The sequence below is a fragment of the Notolabrus celidotus genome, chromosome 4, assembly GCF_009762535.1.
Source record: "Notolabrus celidotus isolate fNotCel1 chromosome 4, fNotCel1.pri, whole genome shotgun sequence".
NCBI classification, from domain to species: domain Eukaryota; kingdom Metazoa; phylum Chordata; class Actinopteri; order Labriformes; family Labridae; genus Notolabrus; species Notolabrus celidotus.
The window spans coordinates 3,467,471-3,487,557 of record NC_048275.1 but is presented as its reverse complement, the minus strand read 5'-3'; the positions used below and the strand labels follow the sequence as shown (position 1 = coordinate 3,487,557).

The window sequence follows — 20,087 nt, the reverse complement described above, 5'->3', positions numbered from 1 at the left end:
CAAACATTAAAGCTAACAAGTTAAGATGCAGTTCACTCTCAGTTAGTCTTATGTCCGCTCATCCTGTCCTGGAGGGATTTCATATACATTTGGAGTTATCATCCACTTACAGGAAAGGATAAACAGATTATATTTGAAACAAATTTTTTTTGATGACAAATTTGAAAACAGTTTAAAATTCTCAAAGCTCAAAAGATGATATTTCTCCAGTATCCTACAGTGGGGATATTGCATTGTTTTTTTGTCCTTTACTCCTAAAGAAGGAGAAGCTAGTTGCAGCCATAGTACATGTTATTGGTGTAAATGCAGTGTTAGCGACTGTGTTAGGGGGCGGGGCTAATGAATTAGGCGTTCTCTCCACGCTCCAGTTACGGCCTTTTTGGCTCTCTTTGAGGATTTCAGATTCTGGTTATCAGTGTTGAAACAGATCTTCACTTTCCAACCGTCATTACAGCGAAATGTTCCAATATTTACAGGAGCATAATGTTTTCTTTCTGATCCAGTGTGTGTGAAAACATCACTTCTCTGCGTGTTTACTCAGCACTTTGCTTTAAATTGTTATTTGTAATGAACTCCAGGTATGTTTACTCTGTTGTGCTTTCACTCTTGCTCACCGCTCTGGAATGCGCTCCTCTCTGCCTTCCCTTTTCTCGTCTGAGGTGCGTCCATCGTCACCTTTTGAGAAAGAAAAATGATTCACTTTGGCTCTGAACACTAAATCATTATTTATCCACTTGGATGCGGGTGAATGACGTGTGCGTGGAGGGGTGGGCGCGGAGGAGAGCAGGGTTAGGGATAAGTCAGAATGTGTTTCACGGCTACCTTCGGAGGAGAGTGTGGGAGGAGAGGCAGCAGAACTAGTCCGGACTTGGTGGCTCTCTACACCCTGGGTGTGACCTGGAGGCAGGAGCTGATAGGATTTTTATATTGTGTAGCTCTGTTTACCTTGGCTCAAAGTTTAAGTCCATTTAAATGTCTAATGTTTGTTGTCCCTCTGTGCAACGTGGTGTTGGCACACCTGGATTTATCTGCTCTTGTAGTTAACACTGTAAACTGTTGCCCTGACACGTTTACCAATACATTTATAAACAGAGTGAGAAATCAATGAAATATGCTCCAATGTGAACTGAGGACGTTCCTCTTGACGTATATCTACGCATTTTAAACTCTAACAGCTAAACGCAGGATCACAGCGTCTGCAGGTCAATGATGTCACATTGATTTGCAGAGTGTGGCTACAGTTAGCAGAGCTAGCACCACCAGCCTTCGGTCTTCCTTGCAGGTTAGCGTCCACATGCCTGTGCTGGTTCCTCATCGCTCCAGTCAGGTCTGTGTTTATTTCGTCACGACAAAAACAAGACTACAACCAGCTAAAATACCTCACTGGAAATAAAAAGTCAGACGAACGTTTGTTTTGTTTTCGTTAACGAGACGATAACGAGATGAAAATGTTAGTAGTTGACCGCCAGACGTTCAAAATCCATATTTCCCCCCGCTGTGCGTCTAATCTATCGAAACAGATCGAAATACAAGCGATGCAATCCTTTGACCCTCCTCATCTCCGTGCATCGGTCTCATTTTCATTCAAGATTTTTACCCCCTGGTGTGCGTTAGTGACAAAGACACATATGACATATGACATGTTTTTTTGCTGCGATTACCGCTACGACGTTTTGATCAACTCTTAACCCCAAAAGATGAAGATACAGTTCAGAGTGCCGTGAACGGTCACTGCTGGTACCTTTAAGGACCGTCGTCAAAGTGCAATACGACCCTTGTATTGTGTGTTCATGGCACTTTTATTTGAAGCAAGAGAATAAAACTACAGCGATAGAGTGTTTTCTTCTTACTTGACTTGCTGTAAGGCTCACACTTCTATATCATCACTTGTATCTGTGTGTAATGACCTTGCTGTACTCTAGTAGATCAGCATGGACCGCATTACATCGGTGGGAGAGTAACACAGGACTTCCACCAGATCCGTGTCCGGTTTTTGTTTTGGTGAAACCTGACTTCCTGTCCCGCTTCATCTGCTCTGTTGAGATTGATGCGTCTTGCTCCGGCGTCCGGCAAAAATAGAAGTCTTGCGTATCTGATCCGGAGGGCTCCAACTTCCCGGATCAGAGACGCAGCCGGAACTCAACGGAGCGGATCCAGCGGAAGTTAACACATTGACTAGAATAGAAACCTATCAGATCTGGTGCTGTGATGGATCGGAGACGGACCGGTTATAGATTGTTCAGCAAAGCAAACGTGTTACATGAGTGAAAAGTTGCAGATTTTAACACTTTGGCACAATCCTGATACCAATATCTGACCAACTACATGGCACTAGACTATATTCCAGTTTAACCAGACACAGCCTACATACAACTTTATCTCCTTTAACTAGATCAACATACGGACAAACCACGCCGTGCTACGAGGCGACATCTGTCACATCCAGGTAGTAGAGCTGTAGGGCGTTATCACAGTTGCATTAAACCAGAGATACAGTGGCTAATGGTGGATGCCTGCATTACAGCTTAAACACAACATTTAAACCGGCTTTGTGGCCTAGCATTAATAGAAGTGTTCATAATTAGCTTAACCAGCTAGTAGTTCTAGGGTTGACTAGTGCAGGTAACGAGGTTCAAGGTTCAGACGACTGCAAACAAACTACAGTTCATCCCTCTTCATCTAATGCCAGTTCATTCCTGCAGCCACCCACACACATGCCTTTGAAGCGCTGTAAGCCCGGCTTCAGAGGAACCCCCAGCTGTGTGTTGTAATGCAGACAGGTTTGTCACAGGTAGCAGTTAAGGGCAGTTAAAGTGGGCTCACTCAGCGGGGCAGGACTGACTGTGAGAGTGGGATTACAGGGCAGTCGAGCCCCATAAAGTTTTTCCTGTGGCTGCAGCTCTGCCTCTCACGCTACTCCCCTCCACTTAATCCACTCAGAAGTGTGTGTGCATTTGTTTTCACACACTGATGCATGCATACGTGTTATTCCACTTCTGTCATTTTTGTTGATAAGTCAGCATATAAGCAGACACACTGGTTGCGCTGCACCCAGGCGCTGCTGCACGTCAGAACCGGTGCGAATCAAAAGGAGCGACAGTGTTGCAGAGATATATCCTCCCCCTGGGCTAGGTGTGAACAGGCTGACAGTGTAAGGTTTCTGAAAAGCCTGTCTCATGTTGCCCATGACAGACTGAGGAGAGACAGACATGTCTAATGATGGAGATCACACACACACTTTCACACACACTTTCACACACACACATACACACACATACACACACCCCAACTGTGTGAACAAGAGCACTATCAGTATTCCAGCAGTGAAATATGCATGTAAAAATGATTAAGCTCCTTGCAGCTTCGCCAAAAAGAATGTACCCAGTGGAACATGACTCCGGACCATATCTGAGAATTTTCCCCTCTCAGGACATGAAACGGTATCGCGCCTCAAACAGGCCTGTTCAGTTCATGTGCTCCAGTCCCATTAAAGGTCTTAAGTGAGTGTAATGACATTCTTGGTCTTTTCATTGTCCCATGTGAGGGAGGCGGCGCAGCAGTAAAGGTGGAGACTGCGACTGTGAGAAGTAAGCAGGCAGGCAGGAGCCATAAAAAGGGGAGGACAGACTATAGGCTTAGGGAGGGAAGCCCAGCAAAACCTCAGGGTGGGTATTAAGTATTGAGGTCGTCTGTTCTGCGAGGAGGTCAAACGCCAACCTGCTAATCCTCACGGGCCTTTCAGAGAGCAAGAAGTGGAAGCTGCTTTTTGTGGGTGTATCTGTTTTCGTACGGTGGCCGGGAAGTGCAACGCAAATTTGCAAAATCAGAAACACTTTTACAGACGGAGGATTCTACCGGAAAAGGAATGCACCAAATACCAGGAAGTGATCCTGGAGTGATGGAGTGAGCGGTTTGTTTTGCAGGAGTGAATCCTGCCAATCACAGGTCATTCTGATGTGTCCTTTCAAAATAAAAGCCAAATGAAATCTGGAAAAATAGCAATAATTCTGGATATTTTCAATCAGACGAGATGAACAAAATCCCAATTTTCAGTCACTTTAATTCAGACTAATAGTGGACAACCTCATTAAGTAATCTAACCAATCACAGCTTGATTTGATGTGTAATTTAAAAAATCCGCCATTTGGAAATTAAAAATGGCGATAATTCTGGATATTTTCAATCAGAAACAATTTTACAAGCAACAAAATTTTTTTACCACTCAAAAAAAAGGAGTGTACCAAATACAGGAAGTGATCCGGAAGTGATAGTATATAGCAGTTAATGGATTTTCAAAATAAAAGACATCTTTATATGAAAATGTGCAACAGCCAGGGAATTAATATATATATTTGACATTAACTCAAATATTTAGATTCAAACTGACCTCAAAATGTATTCTTCCCAATCACAGCTCCATCTGATTTGGAATTTTCAAATAAAAAGCCATTGGATTAAGCATATTTCAACGATTTTGGATAAATTCAAAGTTTCCCAGTTTCCACAGATTACTGTTCCACTATGAGTCTGAATTAAAATGACTGAGTGAAAACTGAGATTTGTTCATCATCTCTGATTGAAAATATCCAGAATTCTCGCTATTTTTCTAAATTATGTTTGGCTTTTATTTTGAAAGGACACATCAGAATGACCTGGGACTGGTAGGGGAGTCTGTTTGTCTCATTAGAAACCAAGCAGCAACCTCTGGTCTTAAAATATGAAGCCCATGTAGAAGTGCTAAAAACTGCAGTTCATCAAGCATCCACTAGAGGCTGGCTGCAGAAACATCAGAAACCACATACACACCCATTCAAAGGAGACGATCTTTACAGCAGAAATAATCATGTTTAAGGCCTGGGGTGAACTCTTTATTTTTGAGGATATTAAACTTAGGAGTTCTGCCCAAATAAGGGCATGCCTGACATGATTGACAGGCGGTCACCCTGTAGCTGTTAACGAGGAGGCTAAAGGCCCGCCTCTATCTGACACTAGCTTGGACGAAGTTATGTTGAGTTCAGCATTTCCAATATGGCACCCGCTGAAGATCGGCTTCAAAACAACGCTTCAGGAACAGATGGGTGACGTCACGGATACTGCGTCCATTTATTATACAGGATATGGTCGAAACCTCTCACGTGATCACTTCCTGTTTTTGGTACATTCCTTTTCTGTCAGAATCTGCCGTTTGTAAATTTGTTTCTGGTGAAACTGTTCCGTCTCTTTAAGAGTGTTTCATCTTTTGTAAATTTGCATTGCACTTCCCAGTCACCGTAGTTTCAGCTGAAGTCCTGTCTGTAAAAGTGTGTGGGTATCCTGTGGTGCACATGCATGTCGTTGAGCATAAAGAAAAGGTGTCAGGCGGGGTTGTGCTGCCGTCTGAGCCAAGAATAGGTGGATGGAGTGTGGTGCTATGTGTGGGATGGTATGGGAGGAGGGGGGGTGGGGTGGATTGTGGGGCGGTGTTTGAGCCGGTGCCAGTGTGAAATCACAGGGGCTTCCGCCAACAGACAGCAGAAAGAGCAGCGTAACAGCCTCAGCTGTTGGCACTTCAAATGAGCCATCAACAGCTTTTAACATTCCAAGGTCCTCCAGTGCAAGTGTTTGGGTCTGAGTTATCTCTATGGGTTATTGTATTTATGTATGCATGCTGCTGTGTAGGGTGCATATGTGAGCGTACAGCACATGTCAGCGAGCTTATCCCATGTCTCCTGCCAACATAAATTCAGGCCATTTCTTCAAATCTCAGCTGTAGAGGCCAATTTCCAACTGTCAGCCCGCAGCCCCCACCTCGCTCCTTCGCCCAGGCTACTTGAGACTTCATGATTAGCTCATAGTGATGTGATTTATTTATGTTTTTAAAGAGATGAACAGAGGGAACTTTTCCCACCAAACATCTTGGCTCTGGACAGGCAGAATGGACACGTTAGACCTTAAAAGCCGAAGGGAAGGGGAGCTTGGGAGAGGCCTCTTGCATTCTCCCTGGTAGACCGTGTTGACACACCCACATTTCTCAGAGTAATTACAGATTGAAAATGAGTGGATAATAGGCCCTCTGTGCTTTGAGGAATCAATTTTTGTCATTTGATAAGGAAGCTGGTGGTTATGCTCTTTGACCACAGGAGTGTCACTGTTTTATTCATGAAGAGGACAGGCTGCTCATTTCAGACTACTCTTCCCCTCTAATGTTGATTCTCATACCTGAGTACAGATCTGATACCACTGTCTGACTAAAATGAAGAAAGAACAGCTTTATAATACTAAAGGTGCTTTCTGACCACATTTAGTCCCTGGAACTACTATTCCAGGAACTAAATGTTTCCTGTGGCCCTTTGTTGTCCTGTTGAGATTATGCAAATAAGGCCAGGGAGGGAAAGAGAAGAAGTGTAACTGCACTAAACCGCCAGACCAGTAGAGGTCAGTAAGACAGAGACGAAAGCAACACCATAGTTAGCCTGTTAGCATGAAGGAGATTCCTCTTGTGCTGTTTGTGATCGAGCTTTGAATCAACTCTTGGAAGAAGACGAGCTCTAGAGACAAAGAGGATTAAAAACGTCTGAAACGCTCGACTTAAAGCAAGAAGACAGATTTTTAAAGTCATGTCAGAGATGGACCGGTGTTCCAGTTTAAAGAGCGACCCTGTTAACTGGAGACTCTCAGCCGGATGCATCCCTCACAAACGTCTTTAGACGATCATTAAATATCTGATGAGGATATTTGGAGAATAAAAACTAAACTAGGATGCATTCCTGAAGACTCCTTCTGTGTTTCAACAGCTGTTGTAAACTCCAGAAACACTGACATGTTCAGCTGAAGGTCTCCAGTTTACAGGGTCACTCTTCAGACTGGAACACCGGGAGCTGACAGAGACACTTTCACACTATCAGGCTCAGAGAAGACCAACGTTCAGGAGTTATTAAACCAAGTGTGTGTGATGTTAGTGTTTCTATTTTACCCTCCCTCCACAATGAGGGTAACGTTCAGCAGGCCCCGCCTCCAAAAACGTTCCTAGACCTTTGGAAAGTACTAGCAGGGACTTATCAAGGGGAGATTAACTACCCAGGAACTAAAGTTTGCAGCACAGAGCAGCTTGCATTGCAGATACTTTATCCTACCTTATTTTGCCATGTTGTGGCATTCCCACTCTTGTCTGCTCCACAGATTGTGAGCCAAACATATTCTTTAAATAGGAGATGATATTTTATTCCCTTGTTCTGCTGATTCTTTGCTTTCTCTCGGTCTTGTATTGTTTTCCCTCGCGGGGGTATTGATTTTGTGCTCCATTACGGTGTATATATTTGTGTGGAAGTGTGGAGTGTAAACCGAGAGGGCCCATTTCACACGGATTTAGCTAACGTGCCATTTCAAACTGCCAGAGCGCATTACCAGATGTTTTACGCCCACTGTTAGCGTTGATACATGCAGATTGATCTCTTCATGCGAGGCCGAGCCCTGGTACGGTTTCGCCTCTCGTTCGAGGGTCTTCCTACCAAGGGGGGATGAGTCAGAGCGGCCTTGGCAAAGTGGTACCCAGAGTACGTTGCACCCCATGGCAGAGCTGGTTCCTTCTTCCTCTGCCTGCACAGGTGCCAGGGCTTAGGGGAGGGAACACCTGCCAGCCTGTTTCCCCATGGCCACGGCAGGCTGGAGAGGCATTTTCCCAGGCTCCCCAGATGAATGGTCACTAATAGCCGTGGGAGAGGGCTTTGCGAGCGCAGCACAGTGTACCACTGACTCCTCTTGGCAGCCCTATGAAGGGGGCTTAAGGCAGCCTGGACACGGCCACTGCGGGAAAAGCACAAGTGTTGCTGGATAGCTTTACTGTTGGAGAATGTGTTTACGAATGACCATCTCCCTTCTGAAGAAGAATGCAGAGGATGTGTGGACGGATTTCTGCACATACAGTTAGCTTTGTTTTGCTTCCCATGCTCTTTGAAGGCTCTTTAGATATGTCTGAAACTGTTCAGATGTGAGGGAGCTTCTTCAAGTCCATTTCAGGGGGAGTTCAGTGAGAGCTGCACAGAAGCATTTTGGTGTGACAATCTGTAATAACCCGCCTCATTTCCTTCTCAGCTACTCTTTCTATTCGTGTGTCTGATGTATGGAGCAGGCTGTAAATAGAGAGGCATGCCTGTGGCAGAGTTACCTGCCCTGCTCTGTGTTACTGGGCGTGAGGCAGGCTGGGATTAAGGCGAGGGGGTAACAGAGACCTGTGACAGGAACAAAGGAATTCCAAGGCCCGAGCTGGAAATGGATCCTGATCAGAGTAGCCACTCCAGCCCCGCTCGCCCTCCCTCCCCTGGCCCCTGCCGGGCAACCCCCTTTCCCCCGGTGCTTTGTGGTGTAGCTGTGGCTCTTTAAATCCTTCCTGTAAGCCCCCAGCCTTACTCAGCAGCGGCACATAGGACAGTCTGACTCCACTGTTAACTCCCCTCCCCATTATCGGACACATAGACACACACTACCCTCCTCTTTTCTGGCCTTTGAATCCGTTCACGTCTCTGCCCTCCGTGTCTGCTCGCCTGCCCCCCTCGTGTCATCTCTTTACCTCTTCTCACTTTCTCCCCTTCCCTGTCTCCGCAGGGTCAGCTGCAGACTCTTAGGACACAACCACAATCCCCACCATAGCTGTCACACCACCACACTTTTCCCATATAATTAGGGCCTGAGCCTGAGCCTGAGCACGGATCGCATTCATGTGACTGTTCCCCTTTACCACATTCTGGTCTGGGAGATGGCACACACTCTCTTGAACTCCTGCTAAGTGTTCAGCCTGACCAGAATGCCTTGTTTGAGGATTTACTGAAAGATTTCAGAGGGAGGATGATGTTGTTTTTCTCTGCTCTTTGCTTCCCGGGCCTGTGTCGCGTGTTCTTATGAGCTCTGTGGTTTCTCTGCGGACAGATGTCATTGTAATGCTGTGTGCAAAATTTTCTTGTGTTGTCAGAAAATGCCAGCCAAAGACTGCTGTTAACGACGGCAACACAGTTTAATTGAAGACAGAGATGCTTTCCAGGCCTTTTGTTTGCATAAGGTCAGCGAGTTAAGTTCATAGACTTTAAAAATACCATGACGTCAAACACGAGGTCGCTGATCGCCTTTTTGAAGAGTTCAGCGTCTTATTCTATCGCAGTGTTGCTCTTCTTGACTGAGAGGCGACTGTATTTATAGAGACAGTAAATACCTGTAGCTTCTTTTAGCTGTTTTATAAGCTAACCTGCTAGCCTGTTGCCCAAAGAATTAAGAAGCTAAGCTAGCTTGTGGTCGTAGAAAACTCACTTAGCTCCGCCTCCATTGCGGACGCCTTTACGAAGTGAGACTGGATACAGATAACTGCTAGCGGCTGCAAACATACTCATGACATCAGATTATACTTCACTGTCTGAGATGCACAGACATCTTAGACATCTTTCAACAGTAGGAACTTTCCCCAGGGAACTAGGAACCTTTTGAGGAACTTCAGGGTCTAAAGGTGCATTTTGACCAAGAGTTCCGGGGTCTTTTGGCCCCCAGAACTACTTCCCCCTGCAACTAAAAGGTTCCTGTGCCCCCATGGTTGTCTGAGTTTCGACCGCAAGCTGAAGTCCCGGGTAGATTGTGCAAATCAGGCCAGTGACGTATGGAGAAGAAAAATTATATTAAATAATATTTTGAAATCTTAATAAAAACTAAACTAGTCTGCATTCCCAGGAACTCCCTCTGTGTTTCAACAACTGTGTAAACTCCACAAACACTGACACGTTCAACCGAAAGTCCCAGGACCTTTGAAAAGTACTACCCCACCAAGCAGGGGCTTTTCAGGGGTGAGATTATCTACCCCTGAACTAAATTTAGACCCTGGTTCCTCCGTTTGAAACGCACGTAGTTCAGGGGTAAAGTCCCTGTGGTTGAAAAACGCCTAAAACGTAGTTCTGGGGTGGTGGAGTCCTTGCAAAGGGGGTAGTACCTTCCAAATGTCCAGGGACTGTCCAGGCCGGAAGACAATCCCACTTACATTCCAAGATAGGTCCTTAATTTGCATATGAAATACTGTAGCTGTGTGCACAGACTCACAAAGAGGGAGGTAGAAGGGGAGATCATACTGGACTACATCCTGCCTCAAGTCAAAATATGCACCTGCATGAATTATGACTTCGTTTTATGTCCTTGTTTCATATCAGGGGATGCTTTCAGGTGTTTTCATGGTTTTGGGAATGGGTCTTTTTAGGAAACAGTCTAATTTACATTAAAAAAAGGGGCTTAGTTTGCACACAGGTGCCGACTGAGCGGAGAGAGGGGCCAGCAGGTGGAGGCACAAAAGGGAGATTGCACAAGAGCAAATATTTTGTGATGTTTTTTAATGATTAAATGATGATAAATAATGATCTGCTGATAAAAGCACCAACAACACAAACAAGGATAGTAGGTTAAGCTCAGCTGGCAGGAGTCACCTATTACTTACTTTAGCCACGGCCCCTAAACTCATCTCAATTTTATTTCTATAGCACCGTTCAAACATTCAAGCATGCAGCCCAAAGTGCTTCACAAAATAACAGAGATAGAAAACAACAGCAACAGATAGAATGATACAAAACTGAAACAAGATAGAGGAAAGTCATATGAAGTACTTTTAATAAATTAAATAGAATCATTACAATAAAATCAATACAATAAAATAAATACCAGAAAAGTAAATATAATAATAATACCAATAATTGAATGAATAAAATAAATTAGATAAATTCCAGAAATAAATACAATAAAATGAGTAAAATCAGATAAATATCTGAAATGATATAAGGCTAAAACAATAGAGGAAAGTAATATAAAATATTTTGAAATGAAATAAATATTTACAATAAAATTAATAAAATAAAATCAGATAAATACCAGAAAAGAAAACAAAAAATATTACAATAACATTTATAAAATAAAATCAGGTTAGTACCAGAAAAATACAATAAATAGAAATTAACTTAAAAAAAAGAGTACAAATATAAATAATGCTAAAACATTGGTAATAATGGTAATAATGCAGTCCAGGGCTAAAAATACATTACTTGAAGTTAAAAGCCAGATTGAAAAGTTCAGTCTTTAGTTTACTTTTAAAAACACTCAGAGAGCTCACTGTTTTGACATCCAAAGTTTAGAGGCATAAGAACACAAAGCTCTATAAACCTCAATATTTAACAATATGTCAAGTTGGACATTTAAACATGGGGCTCTATGGGGATTGACTTGATCTGGAGCCAGCCTCCAGTGGACACCCCAGGAACTGCAGCTTCTGGCACTACCAAGCTGCCGTCATTTCCCAGTCACTGAGGTTTCTGCTCCAGCCAAATCTTGATAGCATTGTTTTGCAGATCACCCAGCAAGCACAGACAGCCTGTTTCCAATGAGACCCAAATCTGAGTTTTGAAGGGCGGGCACGGTGCATAACGCCACAAAGTCCACAAACTGCTCTGCATAACATTAATCTGGAGGAGCTTAATGCAGAGTAAGCAGTCTGCATCCTCGTCCTGATTCTCCCTAATATAAACAGTGGCAGCACTCGGAGAGATTTGTGGCCTCTCGGGCTAATTAAGACATAATGATGATTAACTATGACAGTTTGTATTGTGACTACTTTTCTCTCATCAGATTATGTTTCTGAGAAATAGATTTTCCTCCCCCGATAATTGTTCTGTGCTCCAAAACGCTCCCCACCACTGTAGTCACATGCTGCATTATGGGTTGGCCTGAGCTACCATGCTGCGGCGTATTTTGTAACTGCGATGAAGGGGTCACCCAAATGTTAAATTGAACACTCATGTGCAAATATTGTTTCAGGTGGACGTTGTGCAGGATGATAAGGCACACTGCTCTGCTACAGCCGTAGCTGCAGTTACACACAGAGAGTGATGTCCTTCCAGGAAAGCCCCCACTTACATATGGGTAACTTCCTCGGGCTCTCTCATCCCTCACCACTCCACCCCTCTCTCTCTCTCTCTCTCTCTCTCGCTCTGAGCCCCATCTCTCCACCCACACTCGAGGGCAGAGGGAGGGGGTCCACATCAAAGCAGAGATGTCAAAGGAGCAGGATTCTCAGGCACTGATGTCTGACTGTCCTGCTGATTCAACTCCTGTTCATAAAGGGGTTCGCGTGGGAAGTGAAGTTCTCCTGGCGTACCGTCGCTTCATTTACATGCACACCAGAAATGTAGTTAATGGGATAAATCAGGTTACAGCAGGAAATCGGAGAGGGCCTTTACACACACTGCAACAACCAGGTTACTGTAAAACCTGCGTTTACATGCAGCTGGAGGGGGATCGGGTTTCTCTCCTTCTAAGTGCCATGTTTTTAAAGCTTCACTGGCATCATGTAAGTGGCATAACGATATAAAATACTGTACTCATAAATGTTTGAACTAATCGACTAAGAGGCTGATCATGTTTCCCTGATGCCTCGCTAAATTATTCCTTAAGTTGTTGATCGAATTATAGTTTGCTTTTAATTCCACTCATATTTACAAACTGGGTTGAGCTATTTTGCACACAAGCATGCATAGCTGCAAGTTATTACTTCCTCTTCCTCCTTCAAATCTGGAATATCATCATGCACGAATGCTCTCATGAATAATCCTGTTAGAAACCAAGTAAAGTAGATTTTTGTTGCAGAAGCTTTCCTTTGTAAAACAAGGTTTATCTTAAATCAGGGTTCCTGCAGATCCTTAAAATGTCTTAAAACGCCTTTAATTAGGTTTTCAAAATTAAAGGCACTAAAATGTTAAGACATTCCACTCTCGGTGAATATGAAGCTCTTATTTTGAAAGGTAACATTAGTGTCGTTTAACCACATCGTGTCTGGACTCGTCATTGTTATAGGCGACTTTAGTTATGGCCAAATTCCACCAGATATGTGTCCGGTCCGTCTCTGATCCGTCACAGCACTGGATCTGATAGGTTTCTCTTCTACTCAATGTGTTAACTTCCACTGGATCCACTCTGTTGCATTTGGGCTGCGTCTCTGATCCAGCAGGTCGGAGTCCTCCGGATCAGATACACAAGACTTCTATTTTTGCCGGATGCCGGAGCACGACGCATCAATCTCAACAGAGCAGATGGAGCGGGACAGGAAGTCAGGTTTCACCAAAACAAAATGAAAACATCCGGTTAATTTTCAGAATAAAACACTCTGTGTTATCACCAGATCGTATTTCACTTAACTACAACAACAAACCAAAGTCATGATGAGCGGAGCCAGGCCTGGAGTCAACAGGTCAGAGGTTTTCAGAGGACCAGAAAGACAACATGGATGAGGAGAGGAGGAGGAGGAGAATCCTTGATTCAGTGATTACCGTGGGGAAAACCTCGGTCACATGACTCCAGCTGTCCGGCGGTCCTGCTCCGTGCTGAGTTCTGAAAACCCTTTGAATCCAGTTGAAAGACTGCTGAACAACACTTTTTCGTTCAGTTACAATGATTAACAAGCTAGCACTAGCTTACTTTGTTGCATTCCCCCAATGAGTGGTGGAGTGGTTGCTTTCTCATTATTTTCTACCCTCTACTTAAAGTAATTTTAAAGGCAAAAGCTGAACTTTGAACTCCACTGACAACAATTCTCTATAAATTGTTGTAAATGTTGAAAATCTTCAGTGTTAATATATATTTTTGGCAATAAGTATGGTTGGCGGGGCAAACAATGATTAGATGTGACTTCAAAGTATTTAAAATAGCTTTTGAACTTTGGATTTAGAGTTAAATATCCCATACCTGTGTAAATGGGAAAAACAGTATTCATTTTTCTTCTGTTACGTCTTTAAAAAGTCTTAAAATGTCTTTAATTAGATTTCAAAAAGTGTGCAGGAACCCTGTTAGTTTATCCCAAACATGTAGGACTGATTGTTTGTCACACCTCAGGTGAATGGCATTGAAAGCTCAGTGTAACCAAGTACTCCTCTTAAAGTCCCTGGACCTTCTGTGTCGATCCTAATTCACAGAGCCCCTGAAAAGCCTCCATATCAGAGCAGAAATTCTTATGGATTCTTGCATGAGTCACAACAGCATGTGCTGCCAGGAATGCGGATGGAGAGAAGAAGTAGGCTATGTTTTCTGGAGCTGTTTTAATGATCTCCTCAGGATATGACTGAAGTTAATGAAGTCTGTTCCATGGGGGCTTACCTTTGACCCTGGTCTGAATGCTTCTCACCCCTGTCTGTTCCATCTTACAGTCCTACTCACACTGGATGCCTTTTGGTTTGTTGACTTTTCTTTCCTCTCATTGTTTTCCCAGGAAGCGGTGAAAGCTGCAGGGATGTGTGTGTGTGTGCTTGCGCGTGTATGTGTGTGTCTCAAAAATACAGTACTTTAGCCTTGGCACCAGCCCTGTGGAGTCAGTCTTTTTTCTGCAGTTATCCTGCGGTACATTACAAGATGGTAGAATACTCTCCATACAAGCGGTTACATTATTATCTACCACATTTCTGAAAACATGGCGTGCCTGCTTGTTTACGGTTTGATTTGACCTGTCATAACATCGTGCATTGGGTTTCAAAACAATTAAGCAAGAACATCTTCTGTTACAGGAAGTAGAAATCAAACCCTTTAAAGTGTCTTCTGCAGATTTGAGTGTTGCACCACTGCGGGGCCACAGTTGCCGCAGAAAGAGGCCACTGATTCCCAGAGGAGGCACCAGCAAACTGTTTGTGAGAGAGAAACATGAATGTAAGCTTAGCACGAGAGAACCCGGGCAGTGGGCCAAGAGCAACTCTGCGCTGTGCAGGACGTTATAAAGTTGGAGCAACAGCTGATGTCTCGGGGCACGGCGATGCACTGGTTCCCAACTCTGTGTCCAGACGTCCCTGTCAAACTTGTCCTGGGAATTGGCGAGCGCAGGCCACCAGGGAAAGCAGGGAGAATAGTTTGGGAGTTTGACATGAGGCTAAAGAGTCTAAAGGACTAAATCAAAGCTTTGAAAAACATATAAAGTCATGAATATGCTATGAAGGATTACTTGGACGCTGTTGGACCAAGAATGGGCAGAGAAAACAAAACAGAGATACAGATCTGCATTCCTCTCCGGGTAGACATCCAGCATTAGACGATTACTGCTTCGCTATTTAAAGAATAACAGAATGTTTTCCATTGAAGGAATGAGGCTATTGTTACAAACATGCTCATCATACCAACACAGTTTCCCTTCAGGGTTAATAAAGTGCTCCAATTAGGAGACATGCAACCACTCACAGTGACCCCAGCTCTAGAGATAGTTTAACAAAGTTGGGTTGTTTAAACTTCACAAGAAGAAGTGTCAATCTTACTGCATGTGTGGTTCAAGAAGATATCCAGCCCCCAAAAGCCCAGGACCACCAAATACAAAAGTAGACTAAGGGTCAGGAAGAGCTCGACCACAGATGACTGGCTCTTTGCCCTCAAGGCAGCTGTTGACTGCACATGTGTTGGAACCAAAACACCAACTACACTGAGGATGAAATATGGATGCTAACAACAGAGGGTGTATAAATCATGGATGCAGCCTCACCGATACCACCCATTGGTTTCTGAAGAGGTGCTTTGAAGCTTAACAATGGTGGTGGTGGCCATATACTGAGACCATGGCCCTCAGTCCCCAAGGATGGGAAGTTACGTGCAAGTCTTGGTCTCAATTTATTCAAAGTGGTTGAGTTTTAAAAAGTAAATGCACGGTAGAGTTCTCATGAATAACAACACAACACATTAAGACCAAAACACCAACTTCAAACTTCCTTTAACAGGCAGAAACCTCGAGCAGGACCAGACTCATGTTAGACACACATCTGCTGAGACTGAGAGGGATAGAGGGAGATGAAGAGAGAGAGAGAGGATAGTGGGGAGACGGATAGTAGTAGTTGTAGCAGCTGGAGTCTGGCACGTCCACAGCAGCAGAGATCCAGAGGAACCTACGAGACAAGGGAGCTCAGGGACTCCAGAAAGGTCTATGGTTAGTAACTTTAATGGGACAGGAAGAGTTAAAGTAAGAGACAGGCAGAGAGAGGGAGAGACAGGATCCCAGTGTGTCAGTCTAAGCCTATAGCAGCATAACTAAGAGCTGGTCCAAGCATATCACTATAGGCTTTATCAAAAAGGAAAGTTTGAAGCCTACTCTTAAAAGTAGAGAGGGTGTCTGCCTCCCGGACCCTGACTGGTAGATGATTCCAAAGGAGAGGGGCCTGATAACTGAAGGCTCTACCTCCCATACTACTTTTAGAGACTTTAGGTACGATGAGGAGGCCTGCATGTTTGGAGCGTAGTGTTCTAGAGGGGTAATAGGGCACTATGAGCTCTTTAAGATACAAAGGTGTCTGACCATTAAGAGCTTCGTAGGTCAGAAGAGTGGCAAGACACTGAATCCAAACCTGCTCCCGGTGGCTGTCATCAGAGTGTGAATGGGATTAGTTAATACTGATGGGTGCTTTACATAGCAGCCTCTGCTGTCAGCGTATGAATGGATGAATATGACATGGAATGTAAAAGCACTTTGGGTGTACAAAAGAACATTTGCATCCGATGCCAAATCTCCCACAGAGTAAACGCTGCTCAATAGTTCACGTTAAATCACAGTGTCATTAAGCAGATTACAGATTTAAGGTTTTTGTTTGATGTGTTGTCACGACTCTCGACTAACCCGTCTGACATATTGCAACGTGTGAATTTTGCTGTAGGCTGAATTCCTATTTAACATCATTAAGCATTGCAGCCTGTCACCCGGGATACAACTCTATCTTTGGGAAAAACACTGATTGGGATTGGTTAGAATTAAAACAGCAGGCAGGCATCCATGTTTCATAAAACTTAACGGCCTTTTGATTTCTCACAGTTTTATTTTCCGTTGCACAACTTTTAAGTCAAGCTTGTTTGTTCAACTGCTTTTACGTTTCTACATTTCAGAACTTTGTATTGTATTTGCAGAAGCAGTAATTTGGGCACAAGCACAGAAAAAAGAAAGAAAGCAGAGGTGGCGCCATTAATCACTGACCAGTGGTCTTAAGCGTGTACCTGTGGCACTTTTGTGGCAAACCGTCTCTGTAATTGCACGTCATTATCCAAAGAATCACAAGCCAGCTCCTTTTTGAAGAGGATAATTAGACGCTTTGAGTCGGCGCTGAGATCACATCAGCTCGCGGGGAAAGGGGAATGTTCACAGAGGCCCCCTCACACTTGTGTGTGGGCCCATGCTGTTAACATGCTGTCTGCTCTGTTGTGCTCGGTGTGGAGCGTGTTTATCCAAGGAGCAGGTCAACTTTTAGCAGAGGCTTGTCCGAGAATTCTTCCAAAGTTTTGTTGATGAGTGACTGTCAGTGTTGCCGACGGGTAAACAAGTCCAAAATGTCAGCTTTTCAGGGAGAGATTTGAAGCTTGATGACGGTGCATTTTTGACATTATCCAGGGAGCACTGAATGAGCCTCGAGTACAAAAGGTCAGGATTTTCTCAAACTATGGAAGACATGTAATCCTTTAATTGAAGTTAAAGTACTGGAATCCCCATGGTTAGCAGCTAATGACTTTTTCACACGGCAACAGCAACACGAGGAAGCCGAAGAGAGTAAGAAATAAGAAAGGTGGAGGGTTAAGTTCTGCTTGTGCATCAAGAGGAGAAAAACTCTGCTGAGAAAGAGAGCAGGCTCTGTCAGCTTCCCAGCACTGTTGTCTTGTTTACAAAGAACAACTGGGTAGCGTGTTAGCCAGGCTCTCGCTTTAAGTCAACAAATTCCTCCCAGATTAGGCAACAGGCCACTGTTTCTGCCCAGCACATCTGACATAGCATGACAAACATTCCCTGACAAACAGAGCAGAGGCCGGGCCATGGTTTCCCTGCTTGTGCCCGACTGGGAGGTCAGTCAAATTAAAACACAATGACTGGTTTCTCACTCCATGAACGAGCCCGCTGATTATGTAGTGAGCTGCCCAAAGACCCAGAATGGAGTTAGCAAGACATCGGCGTTATGTTTTTAAGAACACAGAGCTTAGAGTAGAATATTTTGAAGCATGGGTGTTGGTTTTTAATGTCAAGAAAGGGAAGTGGAGTGGTCTTAAGTTATATTTTCGGCCATTTTTGCCTTTATTTGATAGGACAGCTGAAGAGAGACAGCAGAGATCCAGAGGAACCTACGAGACAAGGGAGCTCAGGGACTCCAGAAAGGTCTATGGTTAGTAACTTTAATGGGACAGGAAGAGTTAAAGGAAGAGACAGGCAGAGAGAGGGAAAGACAGGATCCCAGTGTGTCAGTCTAAGCCTATAGCAGCATAACTAAGAGCTGGTCCAAGCCTGATCCAGCTCTAACTATAAGCTTTATCAAAAAGGAAAGTTTGAAGCCTACTCTTAAAAGTAGAGAGGGTGTCTGCCTCCCAGACCCTGACTGGTAGATGATTCCAAAGTGTCTGATACCTGAAGGCTCTACCTCCCATACTACTTTTACAGACTTTAGGCCTGCATGCTGGAGGGGAAGCATTCTGGAGGTGTAATAGGGCACTACGAACTCTTAAGATACGAAGGTGTCTGACCATTAAGAGCTTTGTAGGTCAGAAGAAGGATTTTGAATTCTAGTCTAGGTTTTATGGGGAGCCAGTGTAGATCCCAGGTCTTGCAGTCCAAACGCCAAAGTGGAAAGACACTTGACCTCAAACTGCTCTTGGCCACTGTGGGGAGCAGAGAGTGGGGGAAGACATGCAGTGAGTGGTTGAACCTGCGTCCGCCACAATGAAGACTAGCCTCTGTACATGGGGCGCATACTTAGATCACTCGACCAACGACGCCTCAAAACACCCGTCAGATAACTTAAAAAGACTTTCTGCTTTTACTCTGTGCATGGTCCAGGAACGATGGGGTGTTTGAAGCTTCATTTGACTCCTTATCTGCACAAAAAGAAGCAATCACAGGCTGCATAGCAAGAATTTAGAAATTGGCGGCGGTAACGCGGTCCAGGAGCTTGGCTTAGGAAGTCTCCAGTTGAAATCCTGGGACAGACCAAAGTATGCAAATTGGGCTAGTAGCTGGAGATGTGGCCTTCTTGGGCCCCTGAGCAAGGCACTGACTCCCATAGGTGTGTGCAGGCTTTAAGTGTGTTGCCTATTGATAACAGAGCGTAAATGTTAAAAATAAAGTGTTTAATCTTAAATCAGACCACTTCATGCCCTCTCAAATCCTCCTGTTTATTTCTAATGTGTCATTTGTAGACTTTCAAACTCAATGCAAGTCAAGACCCTCATTTAGGTCGGACCTTGTGTCTGATACGTAGTCCTCGTATTCACTTAAAGTCCTGGCGTGAGTCCCGGTTGTGTAACTCGTCATTCGATGCACTCTTTAATGGTTTAAAAATATTTGCTTTCACTGTAACTTTATTAAAGCCTTTTTATCTCAGAGCTTGAATAACATTTGCATGACCAAAAAATGATTTGCTTACAGACAGTGGCAGCTTTGTGACAGGGTGGTAAATTGAATAAGTGTTATTAGCGTATCAAGGGATGAGCACAATGCCGGCACACATCATCCAGAAAGTGTCCACTGGTGTTAATAATGACAGATTTAAACCTCGGCGGTGTTGATGGATGTATGTGATTTTAATTATTTCTCCCTCTTTTTACTGAAATGTTTCTTTTCTTTGTTTTCAGGGAAGAGCTTCAGCCTCGTCGCCAACTTCCTAAAGAGGCACTTCAACCTCCGCTGCATCGTGAAGCAGCTCTACGGAGGTACGTACTCCATGTTTCCAGTGACATGAATCAGAAATAGACATCTTCATGACTCACTCAGCTGAATTTCCCACAGAAGGATCAAGTCATCTGTGGTGTGCATGTTGACTTTTCTCCCCCTCACTTGTTCTTTACGTCCTGTCCCTACCTGCTCGGGGTGTCGTTGAGAACATGCAGCCGTTAAGTGGCTCCCTCGAGAGGCTGCTGAGAGCGGGAGATTGGAGGGCAGTGAGGATCTATCTCCACGGCCCATCTAGTTTCTGTGACCCTTGGCCACCTTTTCATGGGACCAACATAGTTCTCTTCCTGTCAGTAAAGTTAATATCTGTTCCCTGAGGGGCCTGGACGTTAAGGCTGCTCTGATCTGCTGCAGACTGAGACTACGGCTTCTCTCAGCAGGTCCCTCG

General features: G+C 44.2%; 1 protein-coding gene across 3 annotated transcripts in view; it reads left to right on the top strand.

The window, feature by feature from the left end:
* slx4ip (SLX4 interacting protein) overlaps nucleotides 1-20,087 on the top strand; it is a 63,059-nt gene that overhangs the window by 23,188 nt on the left and 19,784 nt on the right. For all 3 annotated transcript variants that reach the window (XM_034681519.1, XM_034681520.1, XM_034681518.1), the window contains exon 5: nucleotides 19,603-19,680. In XM_034681519.1, the coding sequence (XP_034537410.1) occupies nucleotides 19,603-19,680 (78 nt within the window). The remainder of the gene's footprint in view (nucleotides 1-19,602; nucleotides 19,681-20,087) is intronic.